This window comes from Carassius carassius, chromosome 26 (genome assembly GCF_963082965.1).
Source record: "Carassius carassius chromosome 26, fCarCar2.1, whole genome shotgun sequence".
Classification (NCBI taxonomy): Eukaryota; Metazoa; Chordata; class Actinopteri; order Cypriniformes; family Cyprinidae; genus Carassius; species Carassius carassius.
The window spans coordinates 5,575,637-5,595,618 of NC_081780.1; the positions used below are offsets into that span (position 1 = coordinate 5,575,637).

At 34.5% G+C, this 19,982-nt stretch overlaps 1 protein-coding gene across 4 annotated transcripts in view; it reads right to left on the minus strand.

The window, feature by feature from the left end:
• LOC132105596 (carbohydrate sulfotransferase 11-like) overlaps positions 1–17,804 on the minus strand; it is a 37,347-nt gene extending 19,543 nt beyond the window's left edge. Inside the window, exon 1 of one of the 4 annotated variants that reach the window (XM_059510836.1) lies at positions 17,589–17,804. In XM_059510836.1, coding sequence (XP_059366819.1) covers positions 17,589–17,691 — 103 coding nt within the window. In that variant the 5' untranslated portion in view covers positions 17,692–17,804. Of the gene's footprint in view, positions 1–17,573 lie in introns of all 4 variants that reach the window. The other 3 variants (XM_059510837.1, XM_059510834.1, XM_059510835.1) reach the window with 3 other exon arrangements.
• Between the last annotated feature and the right edge of the window lie 2,178 nt (positions 17,805–19,982).

Below are 19,982 nucleotides of genomic sequence, written 5' to 3' on the forward strand. Positions count from 1 at the left end.
AACAGAAAACATTATCTTCAAAATGGAAAATATAGTGTTTTAATCAGTAAATCATATCATCTTAAACCTGAATGTTTATGTCCTTATAATGAAAGTCAATGGGGTCTTTTGTTATTAGGCCCAATAATCACTGAGGCACTTTTAATAATGGAATGGCATGAGGGTGCCTGTTCATTTCTAACAGGCACTTTAAGTTGTTAATACCCCTTTAAGTTGTATATAATCAAAGCCAATGGGGTCCAAAATGACTTGCCATTGGCTTTTAATTGTATAGATAACAAAAATACTGCAAAATGTTTCAAAAAATCTTTTAAAAATTTTCACAGAATAAAAAAAACATACAGATTGGATGAATGGTCATTTTTTTCATGAACTATAACTTTACAGTGTCTGTTTAGACTGTTTAAAAGTGTTTCCCTCAACTCAGATGACCGATTCTGCATAAAAACCACAAAAAGTCTGTCTTCACCATTAGTCTGACTTTCCACTTAGTCAGACAACTTAAGATGTGTTTGTCATGTTCTCCTACTACATTTCATCAGAGGGCTGTGTGGGAGAGTATAGTAGAAGTGGTCATATCTTCTTCTGGTCCCAGGATTGTAGGTCAACAACACTGAATCAGAGCGAAATAGCTGAGAAATTGGAGTCTAATAGCCCATGTTTGTTTTTTCTGTCAAACTGGGGACTTTACATTGACTTCTATTGTTATCACACTGAGCTAATGATGTTTTTATCCCCCAAACCCTGATAGAAAACTTCCATTAAGGCATTATTTAGTCTGTTTATTAAGCTGTTTTCCTCATAGGGACTGTTTGCATTTCCCCAATGTAGGTGATTACAGGTTTTACTGTCCTTGAGGGGACATTTGCTTACACATTTTAGGAAAAAACCAACCCTGAGTCGTAAATATGACTCTTAACTGTATTATACTTCACTGGACCTCTGCTGTGAGTGTGTTTGAGCTGTTTGTGGGGCTTTTTATGAGTGTGTCAGCATCCTGTCGGCGTGATGCCGACACAGCACTCTAATTGCATACTGAATATGGGCACACACACACACACACACACACACACACAAACACACAGCTGTATTCATTATCCAAACTCTTTCTTGAGACTATCGGGACAAACCTGCATCCTTCTATTTCCTGTTCTGTCCCTCTTCATCTTTGTATCAATGTCCTTGTGCACAATGAATATACACACGCTCTCTCTTTGGGTGTCATTATTCATCCGTCTCATTCTTTCTTCAGTGTCTCCATCCATCCATATTGTCCCTCAGATCACATTACATCTGAAACTAACCGACAAAGGCATCACTTTGAAGACAGACAAAGAAAAAAGGCTTCACGTCCCTCAAATTCACAAACACCCATGCAGATTTCAACGAAAGTTCTTTTCTAATTCATATATTTGCTGCAAATATTATCCTCAGCTTTTTTATCTACATTGCAGGTGGTCGCAGGATTATTCGCATCTGTCCTGCAACTCTGGGCAAAAAAGCAGCCTTGAGCAAACACAAAATTTTCAAATCAAAACACATACATATGCTGTACTGCAGTCTTAAACAAGGCCCTAACTCACTGTCAGGTTGCTGTCATGTTTAAAGGTGACCTGGAACGATACACAAGATGGCAAAGATAGACAAATTGATGTCTAATGGCTGTGTTTGGCTGCCTGACACCATCGTAGTTGATTCAGCATCAGCTATAAACACAATCATACTGATTGCTCATTATACTGTACATGCACTTTCTATAAATATGGCACTTCTGACAAAAGTTTCATTTTTACAAATTTGTGTTGCAATTTTGTTTATAGATTTTATGTCAGAAATAACATGAACATAATGAACATAACCTAAAAAATGTAAATACTTTTAACTTAAAAGCATGTACTAAATAAATTATTACTAAATAAATGTAGTACTTAGTAATCCATTTTATGCATTTAATTATATATATATATTTAATTATATATATTTATATACATTTAATTATATATATTGCTATACCTTTGGTGACAAAGTTGAATGGTTGAACAAAAACACATTTTCATTTTATATATATATATATATATATATATATATATATATATATATATATATATATATATTTATATATATATTGTCATATATACTGTCTAGCCCCAGTGTGTTACATAGGCTACGTTTGCAACTCATTACCCATTCAGATTTTTATTTTTGGATAATTTTATTATAATTATTTTGTATTTCATGTTATGTTTATTTAATGAAAACCATGAAATCACTCAAATAAAGTTTGTAACCCGTATTCAGACATCAGATTTTGGTAACAGCACTGAAAAAGCTGCAAAGCTCTTATACAACAAATAGAAACTAAAACAGCTCTTAAAACGTTTATGAGGTGGACAAACAACATTTTCTGAAAGTTAGAGCTGTAGTGTATAATTTTTCCCGTGTAAAAATAATTCTAGATGTGAAAATAAAATTGTGGTGATGCCAGTGACAGAGAAATGACACACGTCACCTTCTTTCAATGACCAAAGATGCACAAATAAACACTAAACGTGGATCTGCGCATCTTCTCAGTTAACAACGGCTCTGTGTAGTAACAGCTGCTCTATGTGAAATCACGCACCTGATGGAATTTACCGCTGATTAGAGAACCGGCTTTATTGACGAGATGCGCATAACGATCGCCTGATCGTGATCGGAGCAGCCCTACTTTATTTTGTACCCTTTTTGTGGAAAGTGCCATACATAGTAATTGAAAACGGAAAACCCCTCCTGTAAATCACACAAAAGTCGAGATGCTGGTGGTCTAATGCATTGAGTTGTTTTTGTCTTCAGACCCCCTGGTGTGTGATAACACGTCTGCAGGATGGAGAGCCATCTGCCACTCAAGAGCTCCATCCATCAAAACAAATCACAACAGAGAGTCAAACAATACAGTGCATTCCCTTACAGTCACAGACCACACATAGATAATGGAGACGTGGTGAGAGGTTTCCAAACACATACTGAGAAAAATGACCTTTTATAACACAAAGACAGCATAGGTGACATTTTTGACCTCTCACCTCTCAAGACCGATTTGACGTCTTAGACTTTGATGTATAATGCCCACGAGAGTCTCGTATAGACCCCGAGGTTAAATAAGATTGTGCTTTCTGACATCACTGATGATGCAATAAAGCTTAAAACCATCGGCGGGTTGTCAGGAGCATTTCCAAGCCAATGCTAAGCACTGCTCTGTGTGCCCATGAGGGTAATTAGCTAGTCTCGAAGATGGAAGGAAGTGCTTGTGTCAGCTAAAGAGAAGAGAGAGTGCAAAAAAAGAAAAGAAAGTTGAAATGCTGCCTGAAGTCACTGTTCATATCCCAACTACAACCGAAGCATTCCCATAGGAACTTACACATCCTGGTTTGGAGAATAGAAAACAGACACTCGTTTATAGCTCATGCTGTTGTCATTTCAATGAGAGGAAACCATTAGAGCTCAGAAGCTTCATTTCAAGTTGCATTCTGTATAGTGATCAAAGACTTTTGCTTCTTACACATTGGAAGACAAAGCTTTAAAGAGTTAGTGCAGGTTAGGACAGTAATGAGATGGAATAGTTGAAAATACTGTCATCATATTAAAATATGCTGCCTCAAGATGTGAAAACTATGGCAGAGGAGAAGATTTTCTGTGACTTAAAAGTCTACATGATTGAAGAGTCTGATAATCATTAAACTCGATCTCATAATGATAAAACTTTATTATTTACTTATATAAAACAGAAAATGTACTCAATAGTGATAGGAACCTCACACAATTTATTATTTTAAAAATGCTGATTCATTCCGAATCTTACAAAAGAGGTTCTTCACAAGAATCACTGAATCATTTGCTTCAGATTCATTCAAGAACTAAAAAAGTGTCTTTTTGAGTTAATCAATGAATCATTTGCTCAATTGTTTCGTTCATAAACTAAACAAAAGACTTTCTACAAGTGCATCTTTTGCTCTAAAGGTTAGTTCACAAAAACACATATACATTCAGAAACTAATCAAAAGACTCTTTAATCATTGATTCATTTGTCAACCAATTCAATCAAAAATGTTGATTCATTCAGAAACTAAAGAAGTGACTGTCTTTATGTGTGAATCATGAGATTATTAACTCAACCGAATTGAATTAAAATTATTCATTCCGAAATGAAACACATCCTACTGTGTTTTACCCACAGACACAGTGAATCAGATATTTGGGAACAACAGCACTCTTCCTAAATAAATAGTTATAAATATTATTTAATACAAACTATGAGATAAATGAGATACTTTTTACAAGTGAATCATTTGATCAACAGATTAGTTCACAAAAAGTGCTTATTCATTACAGAAACTAATTGTGATACTCTTTATAAGTGAATCCTTAAATCATTTGCTCAAGAGAATTGTTAAAAAATTACATTCAATTACATTCATCCAGAAACTAAGTGAGCAACTGTCTTTATGAGTTAATGATTGAATAGTTCATGCAACTGATTCATTTAAAAATGCTGATTCATCTACAAACTAAACGAGCTTCTGTCTGTAAGAGTGAACCATTGAATGATTCATGCAACTGATTAATTAAAAAATGCGGATTCATCCAGAAATTAAATGAGCGACTGTCATTATGAGTGAATCTTTGAATAATTCACACAACTGATTCATTTAAAAATACTGATTCATCCAGAAACTAAATGACTGACTGTCATTATGAGTGAATCTTTGAATAATTCACGCAACTGATTCATTTAAAAATACTGATTCATCCAGAAACTAAATGACTGACTGTCATTATGAGTGAATCTTTGAATAATTCACACAACTGATTCATTTAAAAATACTGATTCATCCAGAAACTAAATGACTGACTGTCATTATGAGTGAATCTTTGAATAATTCATGCAACTGATTCATTTAAAAATGCTGATTCACCCAGAAACTAAAAGGCTGACTGTCTTTATGTGCATTTCAGAAATGAAACATTATTTGCTGTGTTGTGCTCAGAGATGCAGCAATTGTGGTATTTGAGAATAGCAGTACTCGTACTAAATAAATATTATTATAAATATTGTTTAATTTATATATTAATAAATAAACTGTTAATTAATATTAATATTAATGGGATCATTCAAGTTTATTGTGGGGAAAAGGGTGCTTTCTTATTCAAACACCTCTCTTTTTGTTTTCCAGAGAAAAAAGAATGAACTTTGCTATTGCTGAACTGTTTGCTATCACTATTCCCTCTTTCTTTTTCTGATGCATCTTCACCTCTCTGTAACTACATCTGATTTCAGGTCATTGTGGACAGTTTTGTTGGGAAACACAGCATCTAATCACATCTGACAACACCACCGGGTGACATCAAGCTGCAAACCTGGCAGCTGGCAGACGTTTGTTTATACCGGGGACCCTGGGAACTAAAATGATAGATACTTAAGCTCTTTGAAGCAAAAATGAGGTATCTGATAAACTCTCTAAAGTGTTTACGCACCATGAGTTTTGGAGAGCGCAGTGCATGAATATGACCCTTTAATCAATATGCCTCTCTCCAAACATATCTGTCTCTCACCAGATTTGCTTGCCTACGTATTATGTATACCGCCCATCTCAGTGGCTTTTTCAGATTAAAACTGAAGCAGAAATGCAATAAATCACTTTAAATGTGTGTTCAGAAAATAGCTTCAAAATGTAAATAAAGCTCTCAAAACTAGACTCAGCAATTAAAATAAAAGAATCTAACTGAGCTGTATAATGTTGTGGCATGTTAGAAATATATCATGGTCCCCAAAGGCATTAAAAAGGCTAAATTATTTGTCATGTAGCTTAAAAAACACATATGTGGAAACATCAGAATTAACTTATTTAAGTAAAGAAAAATTGTTTAATATGACTGAAATAACCCTCTGATGCATGTTGTCCAATTAGTTTGACAAAAATACATTTTTATCATTCAGGATGTGATGTTGCAATAAAACCACTATGAGGTGATGTACTTTAGACTCTTTTGTATAATTTTATATACATATGTCCTCTTTATATGCCATTATGATAGCATTAATTCAACATTTATGATTGAAGCAAATACATAATTTAGGGAATATTATATTAAATATTAATAATTGGAATATTAATCATATATTAATAACATATATTACATTCTTTACTGTACAGCTAGATGGTTGAAAACCTTGCCTTAGTTATTTATATATATTGTTATATTTTTAAAAGACAATGTGTAATTTCTTAGGTGTGAATTTTTTTAAAGCTTTATTTTAATAATACATTTCTAGTAACAAGACCAGTTTTGCTTTATTTATTTAATATGTAAAATTAATACAGTGTTATTAGGGTTTCCTTACAAAAGAAACATTATTATTATTATTATTATTATTAATTCATGCATCAGAGAGTTAAGGGTAAGGTCAAGTAGAATTAGCTCCTTAAATTCAATATAAAATCCGATTTATATTATTTACTACATGATCCTGGACTTATTGTGAAATAATTATTTATATATGCTATTCCAAATAAAAAAATGTCTAAAAAACATTAAATTAAATTAAACAATGTATAAATAAATGTACATAATAATAAAATATAATTCTTGGAAACCACAATGCTGATGTCACTTACAGTAGACATCCATGGGCTATTAAATAATTAGGCAAATAGCTACTTAGCCATTGTTTTATCAAACTTGTATGTAATGCCCACTTTTCATAATCTAATCACTTCCTGACAAATAAAATCAAGTTCCACTCACATTTCTTTCTTTTTTTTTGTGCTCATTTCACTCATCAGTATGTCACATTATTGAAGTAAAATGGGTTGCATTAAGATAAAGAACTGCACATTTTGAGTTTTGACATACTGTATCTGGAAGCTATTTCCAACATGCCTAATTCATATTCAATGACAGAACTGGATCATTAAAAAATGATTAATAAAAGTCCTTATACAGAAACGATACATAAATTCAGGCAGGAACACCTATAGTTCCATATACTGTAGCATATATTGTAATTATCTCTGTGAAGCAAGCCAGGCTTTATTTATAGCTGCTAGGTCAGAGTTTCTCCTCTCTCAAACATGCTTCCACCACAAACCTCTAATTCTGCAAGACACACCCTTACAGAAGAAGAAGGAGAAGGAGAAGAAGCTGCAGGACAGAAACACAACAAAGAGCAACTGATGAAATTGAAACCAATGTTGTCTGAGTCCGAAGCTAAACCCCATGTTAACTGAGACTGCGTCTTCAGAGCAGCAGAAGCTCTATAATCAGGAGGAACCAGCGTAGGTCTAATGTATGGTTAGATATGGAGAAGCAAACAGCCGTCAGCCAGATGCTCAGAAGACAAATGACACGACAACACTTCAGCCACGGCATAACTTCATTCATCACCTCTGGGTTGTTTGAAATGTCTCTTTCCATTGCAGAGTGTCAAAACATGACTCAATGTATATCATAGCCATAATACACACTGTGTCCACCGCACTGTAATGAAAGGATATGGCATGAACACACTCGTGTGCAATCTGTGCTTGCGAGACCTCTTTTTATCACACTTTTCTGCAGTCACGTCACTTATAATCATCATTTGCAACCTATCTTATTTGCGCAAAACTGTAAACCCACCTCTGAATGGCATTGTTGTCTGCTATTCATGTGTGTCAATTGTTGTTTTTCTGTCTCAGTGGCCGGTCTCGTGCTATTAGTCAAGGTCTAACTGCGCTGATTTGACCTGAGGAACCTCATGAATGTTTTAGACTGAGAGTGGCATGAGGAATAGATGGAAAGATACAACAACCCAAATAATGTGCTCACTGATCCTACCCCAGAGACTTACAATGGTGATCCATGCAGTCCATTACCAAAGGAGTGTACCATTGCTGCTCCACACGAGGGGGCGGACTGATGGGCCTCTCGCATCCACGGTCCGTCTGTTTAGAGTGTGGTTTGATTAGATCACCCACTTACACCTCTAATTAGCTTCATTAAATCAGGCAACCCCCAAATTACAAGTGCGCTTCAAGCTCTTTCCAGTCTGAATCTCCTCTCCCTCTTGTGCTCTGCTCATCTTGACAGATATTACAGTTTTGGTTTCTTACAGTGCTATTAATTATATATGGCCATATGTGATTATTTGACATAACTGCGATTGTTAAATACTTTGAATTCCAATCACGTATAGCATGAAATACCACGTCTTTTCAGTACATCAGCACATTCGTAGGAGATGTGTGTCTCCCTTTGACTTAGTTTAATGATTTATCTTTTAAAAATATTATTCCTAATAAGTATAATAACCATTATTAATTATTATTATTATTATTATTGTTGTTGTTGTTTACTAAAATAATAATAAACTATATTAATAACTATAATATTCCAGATATAATTATTATTATTTATTACTAAGATAATAATAGACATTATTAATAAAAAACATAATCATTTAAACTATAATGTTCTAAATATAATAATAATTACTATAGTAAATGAGTAATACGTATTATTATTATTATTTATATTACTACTATTATTAATTCTAAAATAATAATAAACCACATTAATAAAATATGTCATTTAAACTATAATATTCCAGATATATATATTTTTTATTACTAAGATATTAATAGACAATATTAATAAAATAACAAAATCATTTAAACTATAATATTCCATATTATTCTTATTCTTATTTACTAAAACACTTATAAACAATTTTAAAACAAATAAAAGAATTTACAATATAATGTTCCAAATATAATAATACTATAGTAAATTAGTAATAAATTACTATAATACATTTAATAATAATAATAATTATTATTATTATTATTATTATTAATATTAAATACTGTTGATTTTTTTTACCCAGCCAACCTAAATATTAGAGTAAATGTATAATTGTGACAATAATAATAATAATAATTGTTGTTGTTGCTGTTGTTTATTTACTATAATAATATCAATACTGTAAATTGAAAGTATAAACATTATTATATTTATAGGTAAATATTTTAGTTAATTTAAAAAATATATATATATAATTCTACCCTGTGCAATATTTCTTTGCAAACATTTGATTATGAGCAATCCTACATTTCATATAAAGATGTAAGTGACATTAACAAAAAAGACCATTAAATAATTAATCACAATCATTAGTAATAATAGAATTCATCCTCAGCAGAAATGTCATAAATGTGAAAGCCCTACTGTCTGTGTATGGCAGATCTCAGCAAATAAAGGGGCCACAGAATAGTAATGGAATGGAATAGTACCCATCTGTAAGACTTCATGAAAGAAATGCAAGTGTCATATTTAAGACAATCTTTAACACATAGATTTTGCACAATGGCTGCTTTTATGAAGAACAATCAGCTTTATGTGTGTAAACGCGATGCTGTCTGTGTTTAGGCTCTTTGTTTAGTGTTACTATTTGGAGCATGCTCAGAAAATCAGGTCCATAAATCAGCCGCTATCTCTTACCAAAAGGGCCACTGTGACTGATGCCATGGAAACATGTACAGGGAAGTGCACTGATGGATGTGTTCATGTCATGGCTAGAAGAGAATTTACTAAAAATGTGAATTAAGCAAACAACAACGGCATTGAGATTTGTTAATAATCAGACTTTGTCCAGGCTTTGCAATTAGGCTTGGAATGAGACTCGATACAGCACTACTATTCACTCAAACACACACTTCCACGTGATATTTAGGCAATACGATCAGTTCTCTACATAATGTCCACGTTCCTGCTTTCTCGTTTCTCTTCCTTATTCTCAAAACAAAATGGTATGGGTTTAAAAGTAGCTGAAATGCGCACACACACACACACACACACACACACACACACACATTCACATACACATACCACAAAATTACAGACTGGAAGAGGACTATGCAACAGTGAGATCTTAAAATAAAGGGAGATAGTGGTCAAACCAGAAGAGTCATTCTGGATGCAAATTACTGTATATAAAAGAACCATCAATAGTGTCACAACACACAAATGCTTTCACTTAAACAGACTATACAATTATGTTGTCTGTCACTTTAAATGCTTAAATGTCACTTTAAACTCTGCAGGTTTCATCGTTTTGCCAGTAGGTGGCTTTATAAATAGTCTTTATTAGAGAGTCATGGAAGCTGTCATTGATTTAATCGATTTGTTCAATCATGCAAATTCATTCAGGAATTCAGTTACTGACATTATGAGTGAGTCACTGAATCATTCATTCAACCTATTCGTTTAACAGCACTGCTCCGTTAACGAGTGAAACAAGTGACTGTTTTTTTGAATGAGTCGCTGAACCATTCAAGCTGTCGTTGCTATTTATAATGTTATGTTTTCATATTTTCATATTTTCTAATATTCTAGTTTAATACGCATTTGTCTGAGTGTCTCAACCAACTACAGATAAAACACATTGGCTCAAACAATGGCATTAGTTTAGAGATGGGATTATCAGTTTGTCCAGCCAATGGCAGATGAGGGGAGTGTTCGGGGGAGACCCATTTGAAAACAGTCATTATTTTTGTTTAGTGGTATAGAAATGACATTTCAAATGGTAAAAGTGATGAAAATGCTGGAAGATATACACGTTTACTTAAACTGTAACCTTAAATCTTGATTTTAAACAAAAATAGTTAATGCACATAAATATGGCTGCTAATGCATGTTTTTACACCCATTTTATAGTATTTTAGCCCGACCCATGCAGTCTATGTATGCATTGCCCAAGTTCTCTCCATTTCTCTCTTTCACCTCAAATCTGAACTCATGTGTCTCTTCATGCCCGATGCAATTGCTCAATGCCTTGATTCCTGTCATTGAGGAAGAGGGATTAAATTAATGAATAAATGTTTTATTAAAAGCCGTGGATTCTCTCTGTATTCACCCATCGTCTTATTATTCAAGGGACTGAGCCCTCATGTCCACATGCTTACAAACACCTACAAAAGGAAAATCATCCACACCAACACACACACACACACACACGTGTGAACACCTGTTTACACTTTCACACCCCATCCCCCAAAACACACATCATACACGCCACTGTTTCCATGGTGATCGTTTACGCCCCGTGAAATGTGGAATTTCTTTGTCATCGCATATCTTCTCACTCAAGTTGGCTCTTTTCTTTGTTTCTTTCTAATGGCCTCTTTCATCCTTTCTCTGTACTTTGGCATGTTGCACTGATAAATGTGTTTTAATCAGTGGACAGGGTGAGCTATTAAGTATTTCTGGAACAAATCAACCTCATATGAACATATATAATTTGAGTGTTTAAGACAAGTGTGCTTGTTCAGCACTAGAGAATAATGATAGATAACTCGTCTTTGGCCATATTTTAAATAGACAATATTCAGGAGAAGTCTGTACAAATACACACCCCTACTGAAACCATACACACACACACGGGCAAACCGTTACCTTTATTACAAATCATAATTCACTTTAGCACTTTTCAAGAATGTAATTAATTTCTCGGCCTGAATGTGAAAAACTCAGAATTGTACCTGAAGTGGTGGATTTCACAAAGAAATGTGCAGGTTGTATTTCAGAACAAAAAATCCCCAAAAAGAAGTAATATTTTGCATTGTGGCATTATTTTCATGACAATAAAGACCCCAAAAATTCTGTACAACACATACTTATATTATATTATATTATATTATATTATATTATATTATATTATATTATATTATATTATATTATATTATATTATATTATATGCTTTGTCATTTAAATAGTTTATAATATTCTGTGATAATACTAATTTGGTGTAGAATATCAATGATGTTACGATCATGACGTAAAACTGTAGTTCAGCTGACTTCGTCTTTTGAATGAGTGTGTGTGTGTTTATTTGTCATTCTGATCCCTTTATTGGGTTCATAGTTCATTCTGTCACAGACCAAAAATGTGACCTCTCCCTGTCATCTTGGGAACGGGCATAAACAATAGCCAAATGTGGTTAGGTCCCTCTTCTCCTCTTCTGTTCTCCCATTAACAGTCTAGAGCTCAAGTCTTACAGCAAGATCAATGCTTATCAATACTCTCGCCAGCAAAACACTCAATTCAGCACGTGCTGACACTCCACGCTGAGCATAATGACTGCAGCTAGTAAGTTGACAAAGGCCCTAATGAGACACACACACACATACAAACAAACCCACACTACTAGGCCCATAAGAAAAAAACAAAATAAAGAAAATAGATCTCATTTGATTCTTCTAGAAGTCTCCTGCTGATTTCTCATCTGAACAAAAGACTCCAAATGTTAAAAATATCAGCACACACAGTCATTTTACACCTCTATACTTACGCTGTATGTCAACAATTGTCAAATTTTTTTTTTCTCCTAAGGACTTTTAGGAAAAATATCAAAACCAAGTCACTTATATAAAGCATATCTGAGAACTTTATCTCTCCTAAGCCTTAAAAGGACAACATCCGAGGACCACTTCTGGGATCTGCACACACCATGACCTCCCGAATCTGTAATTATCAAATTCAAAAAAGGAGCAACACATAATCACGCAAAACTCGCTATACCAAAATATTTAAAGCACCGGCTCCTAAAAAAAAACGTTAAGTTATTATGGGATTTAGGATATAATCAGCCATATACAGAGATCTCTTCATTCTTCCAGATGTGGGTGGCTGGCATCCAGATGTTGGACTTGGTAAATTACACTTTTGCTGTTTTCCATCATTAAGACATGGCTCCTCCCACGACAACACGCTGCAGACGGTGCAAACTGGGCTTAATGGGCCTAATGGGCTGACTCATAAAACACAAACATGTGCATATCCTTTATCTCACACATATGGCAGTGCTGGGAATTATTTTAACAATTAACCATCGGAGAGACAGGAAGGGCAAGAGAGAGGGAGACAGATGGGCAGAAAGCATGTGCCTGTCTGTCTGCAGGCGTGGTTTTTGACATCAACCGAAATGAAAGAACAAGGAAGCCTTTCAGATATGCTGGGGTTTCCTACAGTTGACATTTCTCCAGAGATACGGTACAAGCTTATCAGGATACAGGGGCAGGTATGATAGCAGCAGCTGTTCTTATGCCACCCAAAAACATGAATCAGCGAGTGTGAGCCACAAATTCAATCCGTTTCAGCAGATGAATATCAACCAAATTGGTCTGGTGGGCTCCAACAACACAAGCTCTGGCTTGAACACAAAGGCATGGTGCAATAATGACAGCGAATTACAGCGAGGAGAATGTGGATCAGGGCCATTATTCAAACATGATTTCACTACATTTAAGTTACAAATATATATCTATAATCCATTTTAATATTAATATGAATATATATTTGTATTTAATATTACACAGAATTTGGCCTTATAATCTATGCTATTATAATATATGTGCTTTTATTTATATTATATATTTGCTATTATAATAATATGCATTATTAAATCATATAATATATTTTTTAAATATATTTTTTAAAAATATTAATACAAAAATATTAATTTAAATATTAATATAAATATAATATAAATATTAATACTTTTTTTTACTATTAAAATAAATAATATTATGACAGCATATGTCAAAATTTATTCTGAAATGTTAATACTCCAGCTGCACCAGTGTCCACATCTCTCTGGGACCAGCTTGCGCATGTGGGTGTGTGCACACTGATGAGAAGAGCTTGAAAAACAACGGGCCAACGAAGATCACACAAACAGGATATCCTGCATATGCACTCTCAAAAAAGGCCCACACAAAAAAAATCTAAACAACAATGAGCTCAGAACTGGCAGGCAAACAGTTGCGCAATGGCAAACAGAGTGTGATTTGAGCTTTGGTATGTCATTTGTTTTCACGTTGGCATGACCTTTATCCTTCATAAACATCAAATGCCAGACCACCTCAACAGACTCCAAAGATGAAGAAGAAAGACTGCCGTGCGTCAGGGAAACTCACTCACAGAAATACAGAAAGATGGCCTTATCTAAGCTCTCAGGAAGAATCTGGATTCTTTGGTCTGCTGTTCTGGGTCCTCATCCTAGCCCTGAGTAACCAACCCTTAAGGAATGTTGAGCTCCCTGCAGACATTCCTTATCTCTTCGCTCCTAAGACAATTCATTTTGGTTCCTTTCCAGCCCATATTACCTCCTTATTCTACAGTCCTGCCCAGAGGAAAACTGAAGCATCAGAAGTTGCTCTTATCAAGAGTTCACAGTCATTCTTCATTTTAGAACCTTTCTAAAAAAGTTTCTTTTAGAATTCTTTAGGAGAAATAAAAATAGAGACATAAAAAGTGTAAGTAACATAGAGAAATGTGATGAGAAATCTCTGGCTTTTGATTTTGTATATTGACATATCAGAACCCAGACCTTTATTTTTACACTATGTCTAAGATATTAAATATTCAAGGTTCAAATGCTGATTACCACAGAAGAAAAGAGGATTTAAAATGGAACGTGAAGCTTATCATATTATAATAGCACTAAAGATTTTTTTCTGTTGAAACGTTTGTATTATTTGCGCTATAGAGCTGTTTATATCTTTTTTTTTTTTGTCATTTTGAAAAAACATTACATAAAATCATGTTAGTGTGCATATTGTATAAGGTCTCATGACTGTGCTATCAAAAGAGAAAGTATTTAGTTGTTTGCAAATTGTAACCAATCACCCCAACCCAGATTTTGGCATTTGCTTCTCTTTCTCTGATCATCATAAACACACTAAAGCATTACGTCAGCCTGTCATTCAACCCCTCAGGTCCATTTGAGGCGCTTTCCAGTGTGTGTGTGTGTGTGTGTGTGTGTGTGTGTGTGTGTGTGTGTGTGTGTGTGTCTCGTGCTGTGCCAGTGTGTTCTCGGGGTATGCTTGTAGGCTAGAGTGCATAATCAGGTCACACATGGGGGGAGGAAAGGAGAAAAGAGCAAGGACATGTGGCCATAGACACACACACACACACACACACATAAACAGAAGAGGAAACTGAAACACCTGTCAAGCCAAAGGGGAGCATAAGGGAGTCTGTTATATTAGACATTGTTCATAAGCATGTGGGATGCACAGATGCGTTTAGAAACAGCTGCTCGTACCACCATGCAAAAAATGCCTGTACATCCCAACAGACCATGGTACGCTGTTGCACCCCAGTGATGCTTTGAAAAAACGTTGAATTGAAGGAATAGAGCACCTAAATATTAAAATTAGCTAAAAATTTACATGAGTAGGTAAATGTAGGTGAGTTTGTTTCTTCATTGGAACAGAATTGGAGATTTGCTTTAGCATTTGCTCACTAATAGATCCTCTGCAGTGAATGGGTGCCGTCAGGATGAGAGTCCAAACAGCTAATAAAGACATCATTATAATCCACAAGTTATCCACAAGACTTCAGTCAATCAGTTAATGTCTTGTGAAGCAAAAAGCTGTGTTTTTGTAAGAAACAAATCCATCATTACGGTGGTTTAACCTTAAACCATTGGTTCTTGTCTATAATTCATAACGGTTTACCCACTGAAAACCGCCTTTTGTCCTCTCGCATTGAAATCCAACAACATATTTGTTTAGAAATGTTTTGGACTGTTTTCACTTGTAAAAAGTGCTTGATCTGTGCATATATCTCTCCTGATTCATACACCAATATTTCATTGGATAAAATATTTTAATCAGAAGTAATGGTTTGAATTTAAGAACATCTTATTGATGTAAATAATGTTGACTTCATGTGGATTATTGCAATGTTTTATCAGCCATTTGGACTCTCATTCTGATGAAACCCATTCACTGCAGAGTGATGCAATTCTGATTTTTTTCCAAATCTGTTCTTATGACGAAACAAACTCTTGCAAGACTCGTGGGTTAGCAAGATTTAAGCGAGTATTCATTTTTGGTGAACTATTCCTTAAAACACAAGAGGCCATGTGACACACTGTGCACTTTTGATCTTCTCTGAAATATCCTGTGCAGATGTGGAGATGACGTCTGGATGAGTGTACATGAACTCATCAGTTTCTCTGTCTTGCTTCAGCATCCCCTCTGTGTAAGACGATGATGACCTTCACATGCCGGTGGCGCTGATGACTCACCTTTTCCAGAGACATTCCACCGTGCCGGTGGCCACAGCAGTTACTCTCTACTGCACTACTACACAGGTTTCATTGTCCTTATCTGGATCTTCCATCCGCAGCGCATGGGACTTCCCCAAAAAACAGATGACATGCTACATGCTCTGGTCAAGATGAAACAAACCAGCAAGCAGGACAATGGAAAAGTCTAACAGGCAGGCATAATTATACCTCCTACATCATCCATCAATACAATTTCCAGATGTGCTATGTGAAGTTCCAGTGGAACATAGATAGATAGATAGATAGATAGATAGATAGATAGATAGACAGACAGACAGACAGACAGACAGACAGACAGACAGACAGACAGACAGACAGACAGACAGACAGACAGATAGATAGATAGATAGATAGATAGATAGATAGATAGATAGATAGATAGATAGATAGATAAAACTTTTAAATTGTAGCTATTTTGAAAAAGCCTAAATAAGTATACTACTTTAACACTGATAGATAGATAGATAGATAGATAGATAGATAGATAGATAGATAGATAGACAGACAGACAGACAGACAGACAGACAGACAGACAGACAGACAGACAGATAGACAGATAGATAGATAGATAGATAGATAGATAGATAGATAGATAGATAGATAGATAGATAGATAGATAGATAGATAGATAAAACTTTTAAATTGTAGCTATTTTGAAAAAGCCTAAATAAGTATACTACTTTAACACTGATAAATAGATAGATAGATAGATAGATAGATAGATAGATAGATAGATAGATAGATAGATATAGATAGATAGATAGATAGATAGATAGATAGATAGATAGATAGATAGATAGATAGATAGATAGATAGATAGATAGATAGATAGATAGTCGACTCATGAAGGAAATTGCTCAACCAGTAAAGCACATAATTTATAAGAAAATTGCGCTATTCAGCGATTTATTTCTTCTGTTATGGAATTATGCTCGTCCACTTTCCTTAATTTTCAGTTTCACAACGGCATAAGTTGCAGTTAAGAACAGAAGCAGTAGGGCGAATGTAGCCTATGTCAACTCAACTGTGTGTCAGTCGTCTATTGATGTATGAATGTTTGCACAGCGTGTTTAATATACAGTGACTCTACTGTACCGGCCACTGGAGACAATGACCGTCCCTCTACAACACTAAACAACGGAGCCGAGTTCTACCCATTGTGTTTTAAAAGATTAAAAACACATAAAACCGGACGTCATTATTGATAGGCTACAGTCAGCTGCAGCTTTGATGTGAGTCAGTAGCCTACATCATTCACTCTCGCTGCTGCTGATCGATGCATGCGCTCCTTCAAACAGCTCATTGATTATTAATGACATTCTTCCACACTAAATCACCATGTCACAGGCTACAAAAGGGAATAAAAGAGCATCTCAAATTGACTACAAGCCTTTAGGAGGAAACCACCACGAAGTCCTACCTGGTTGGAACATACTTTGGAAATAGAAGATGACCAGAATAAAAGATCCTAAACAAGTGGCCAGCACCATCCGGCAGATCCTACTCATCCTCATGAGGTCTAGTAATGTCTGTTTCATGGCTGGGCACGGAGAGACGGAGGGACGGAGCCCCGTACAGCGGGTCTGTGTCTGATGCTGATGCCGCCTGCGTCCGTGTCTCAAAGATCTCAGCGCAGCTCCCTTGAGTGCACTACCTTCCTGCGCACACTAGTCTACAGCGGCGAAACTCCGCCCCCTCTCGCCGCGCGCCCACAATGTAGAAATGCTTTCATCTCTTTCTTATCTTTGTTTCCATTTGACTTACTCTAATATTTTTCTGGAATTTCTGTTTGCTTTTTATGAGTTTTCAAAGTCGCAGTTATAATTTACTACATCTGCAGTTGGATTCAAAGAGGTCAAAAGGTCCATTTTAAGTTGCTTTAAAAAATAAAGCAAGCATTGCAATTAAACTGAAGGTTTTTAGTTAATGGTTTGACATTTTTGCAGTACATACCACTCATATCCATGAGCCAGTATATCAAACCAAAGTCTGCCACTAAATTTGATGGTTATTGCATATGTGAATATTGCATATGCGAAAAAGTGTCACATTTCCCATGGTAATCACAGTTAATTATTGTAGCTTTTGTTCTTATTGTTAATCTGATTCAAGCAAAATGGAAAGGCTTATTTATTTATTAATTTATTTATGTGTTTGTAATTGTACATGTATTTATTTAATAAAATTGCATTTTAGCTGAAACATTATTAATTTATACGTTGAATATAATATATAAACTATACACACACACACACACACACATACATACACACATGCATATCTACATGTATACTAATAATTAATAATAATATATACATATTTTGTATGCTATAGAAACTACATGCACATATAAACATAATATTATTAATACTAACCATCTATATATTGTACTTTGTATATAATAGAAACTAAGCTACGTGCATTTATAAACTAAATTATTATTAGTATTATTATAATTACAACTAATAATAAACAAAAATTATAGTTAATAGAATATAAATAAAATAAAATAAAACTGTAATAAAATGATTTAAAATAAATAACAGGAAATTACAGGAGACTTAATTATTATTATTATTATTATTATTATTAAGTTAAGTCAAAAGGCATACGGATTACATTTGTAATTTATAATGTATAATAAACCAAGTAATTTGAGAAGAGTTTGTGGCAATTCCAAATTGAAAATTAAGCCTTAATTCCTATGGATATAAACTGCCACTACATTTCCTCCTCAATAAGCAGTGGCTAATATAATTATGCACTCACGGTCCACAGCATTCAGTGCTGACTGAAGCAGAAACGTTTAAAATTCATGAGTGATTTTGCATTCTGGACCTGCTGATTAGAGCCACTTTCTGAGGTGTCCATTCCCAAGAGGAAGCACTCAGGGAATTAGGCCAGAATTACAAGGTTATGTTGTTGATGTCTACTGAGAACCTGTGAAGGGAAGAGAGGAGAGATTTAACTGTACAGCGAGAAATTACAGCATAAAAAGTATGCTGGGAAACTCCTGGAAAATGCAGTTATTTGTGGCTAGCATGTGACTGTAAGTGCAGCTTTTGTGCCAGGACAAAATAAGCAGTCAGGACAGGGGTACAATACTGTTATATTTTTTTTTTTTACTTAAAGCCCTTACTGTACACACTTATGGGGAAATAACAGTGCCTTAAGTATTAAAATGCATTAAATATAATTATCTTTTCCCTCCACTCAGGTCAGGCATGAGAATGTAAGGGTTTTGTAATTATATTTAAATATTTCAGAGCTGGCTGTGATTAAACTGCTAATCTTAGGTACAAGCTTTGTACAAGCATCTGCTTTCAGACAGAAGTCTGAAAGCAGATAAAATAATAATAATAAATAATAAATAATAATAAATAATAATAAAAATAATAATAATTTGTTCTTTAGGTGCAAACTACACGCATTTTTTTTCTCTTCAAAACACTTTCAAAAATAGTAAATGAGATAAAACCATATCATCCACCCATATTCAAAGGTATTTGAACCAGCATTTAGTTACTTTTTCACTTCACTGTGCAACATATGTTTGCCATCACTTTGAGCATATGACACTTTTAAAGTAATGAAGCATCGCCATAGGTGCATTATTCACTCATGAAAAAAAAAAAGTTAAAATATGAAGGAAAAAAGGGAGAAAAAAGGGGATGTTTTCACAGTTGGCAATGATAAACAAATACTGCATTTGAATGTGAAATTCACCTCATTCATTTCTTTTGTCAAGCTGAGCTCCAGCACCAGTAATCTTTACCTGAGACAAGAATAAAAAGGAAAGAAAGGTAAGTAAGAGGAAGTTAGAGGTAAG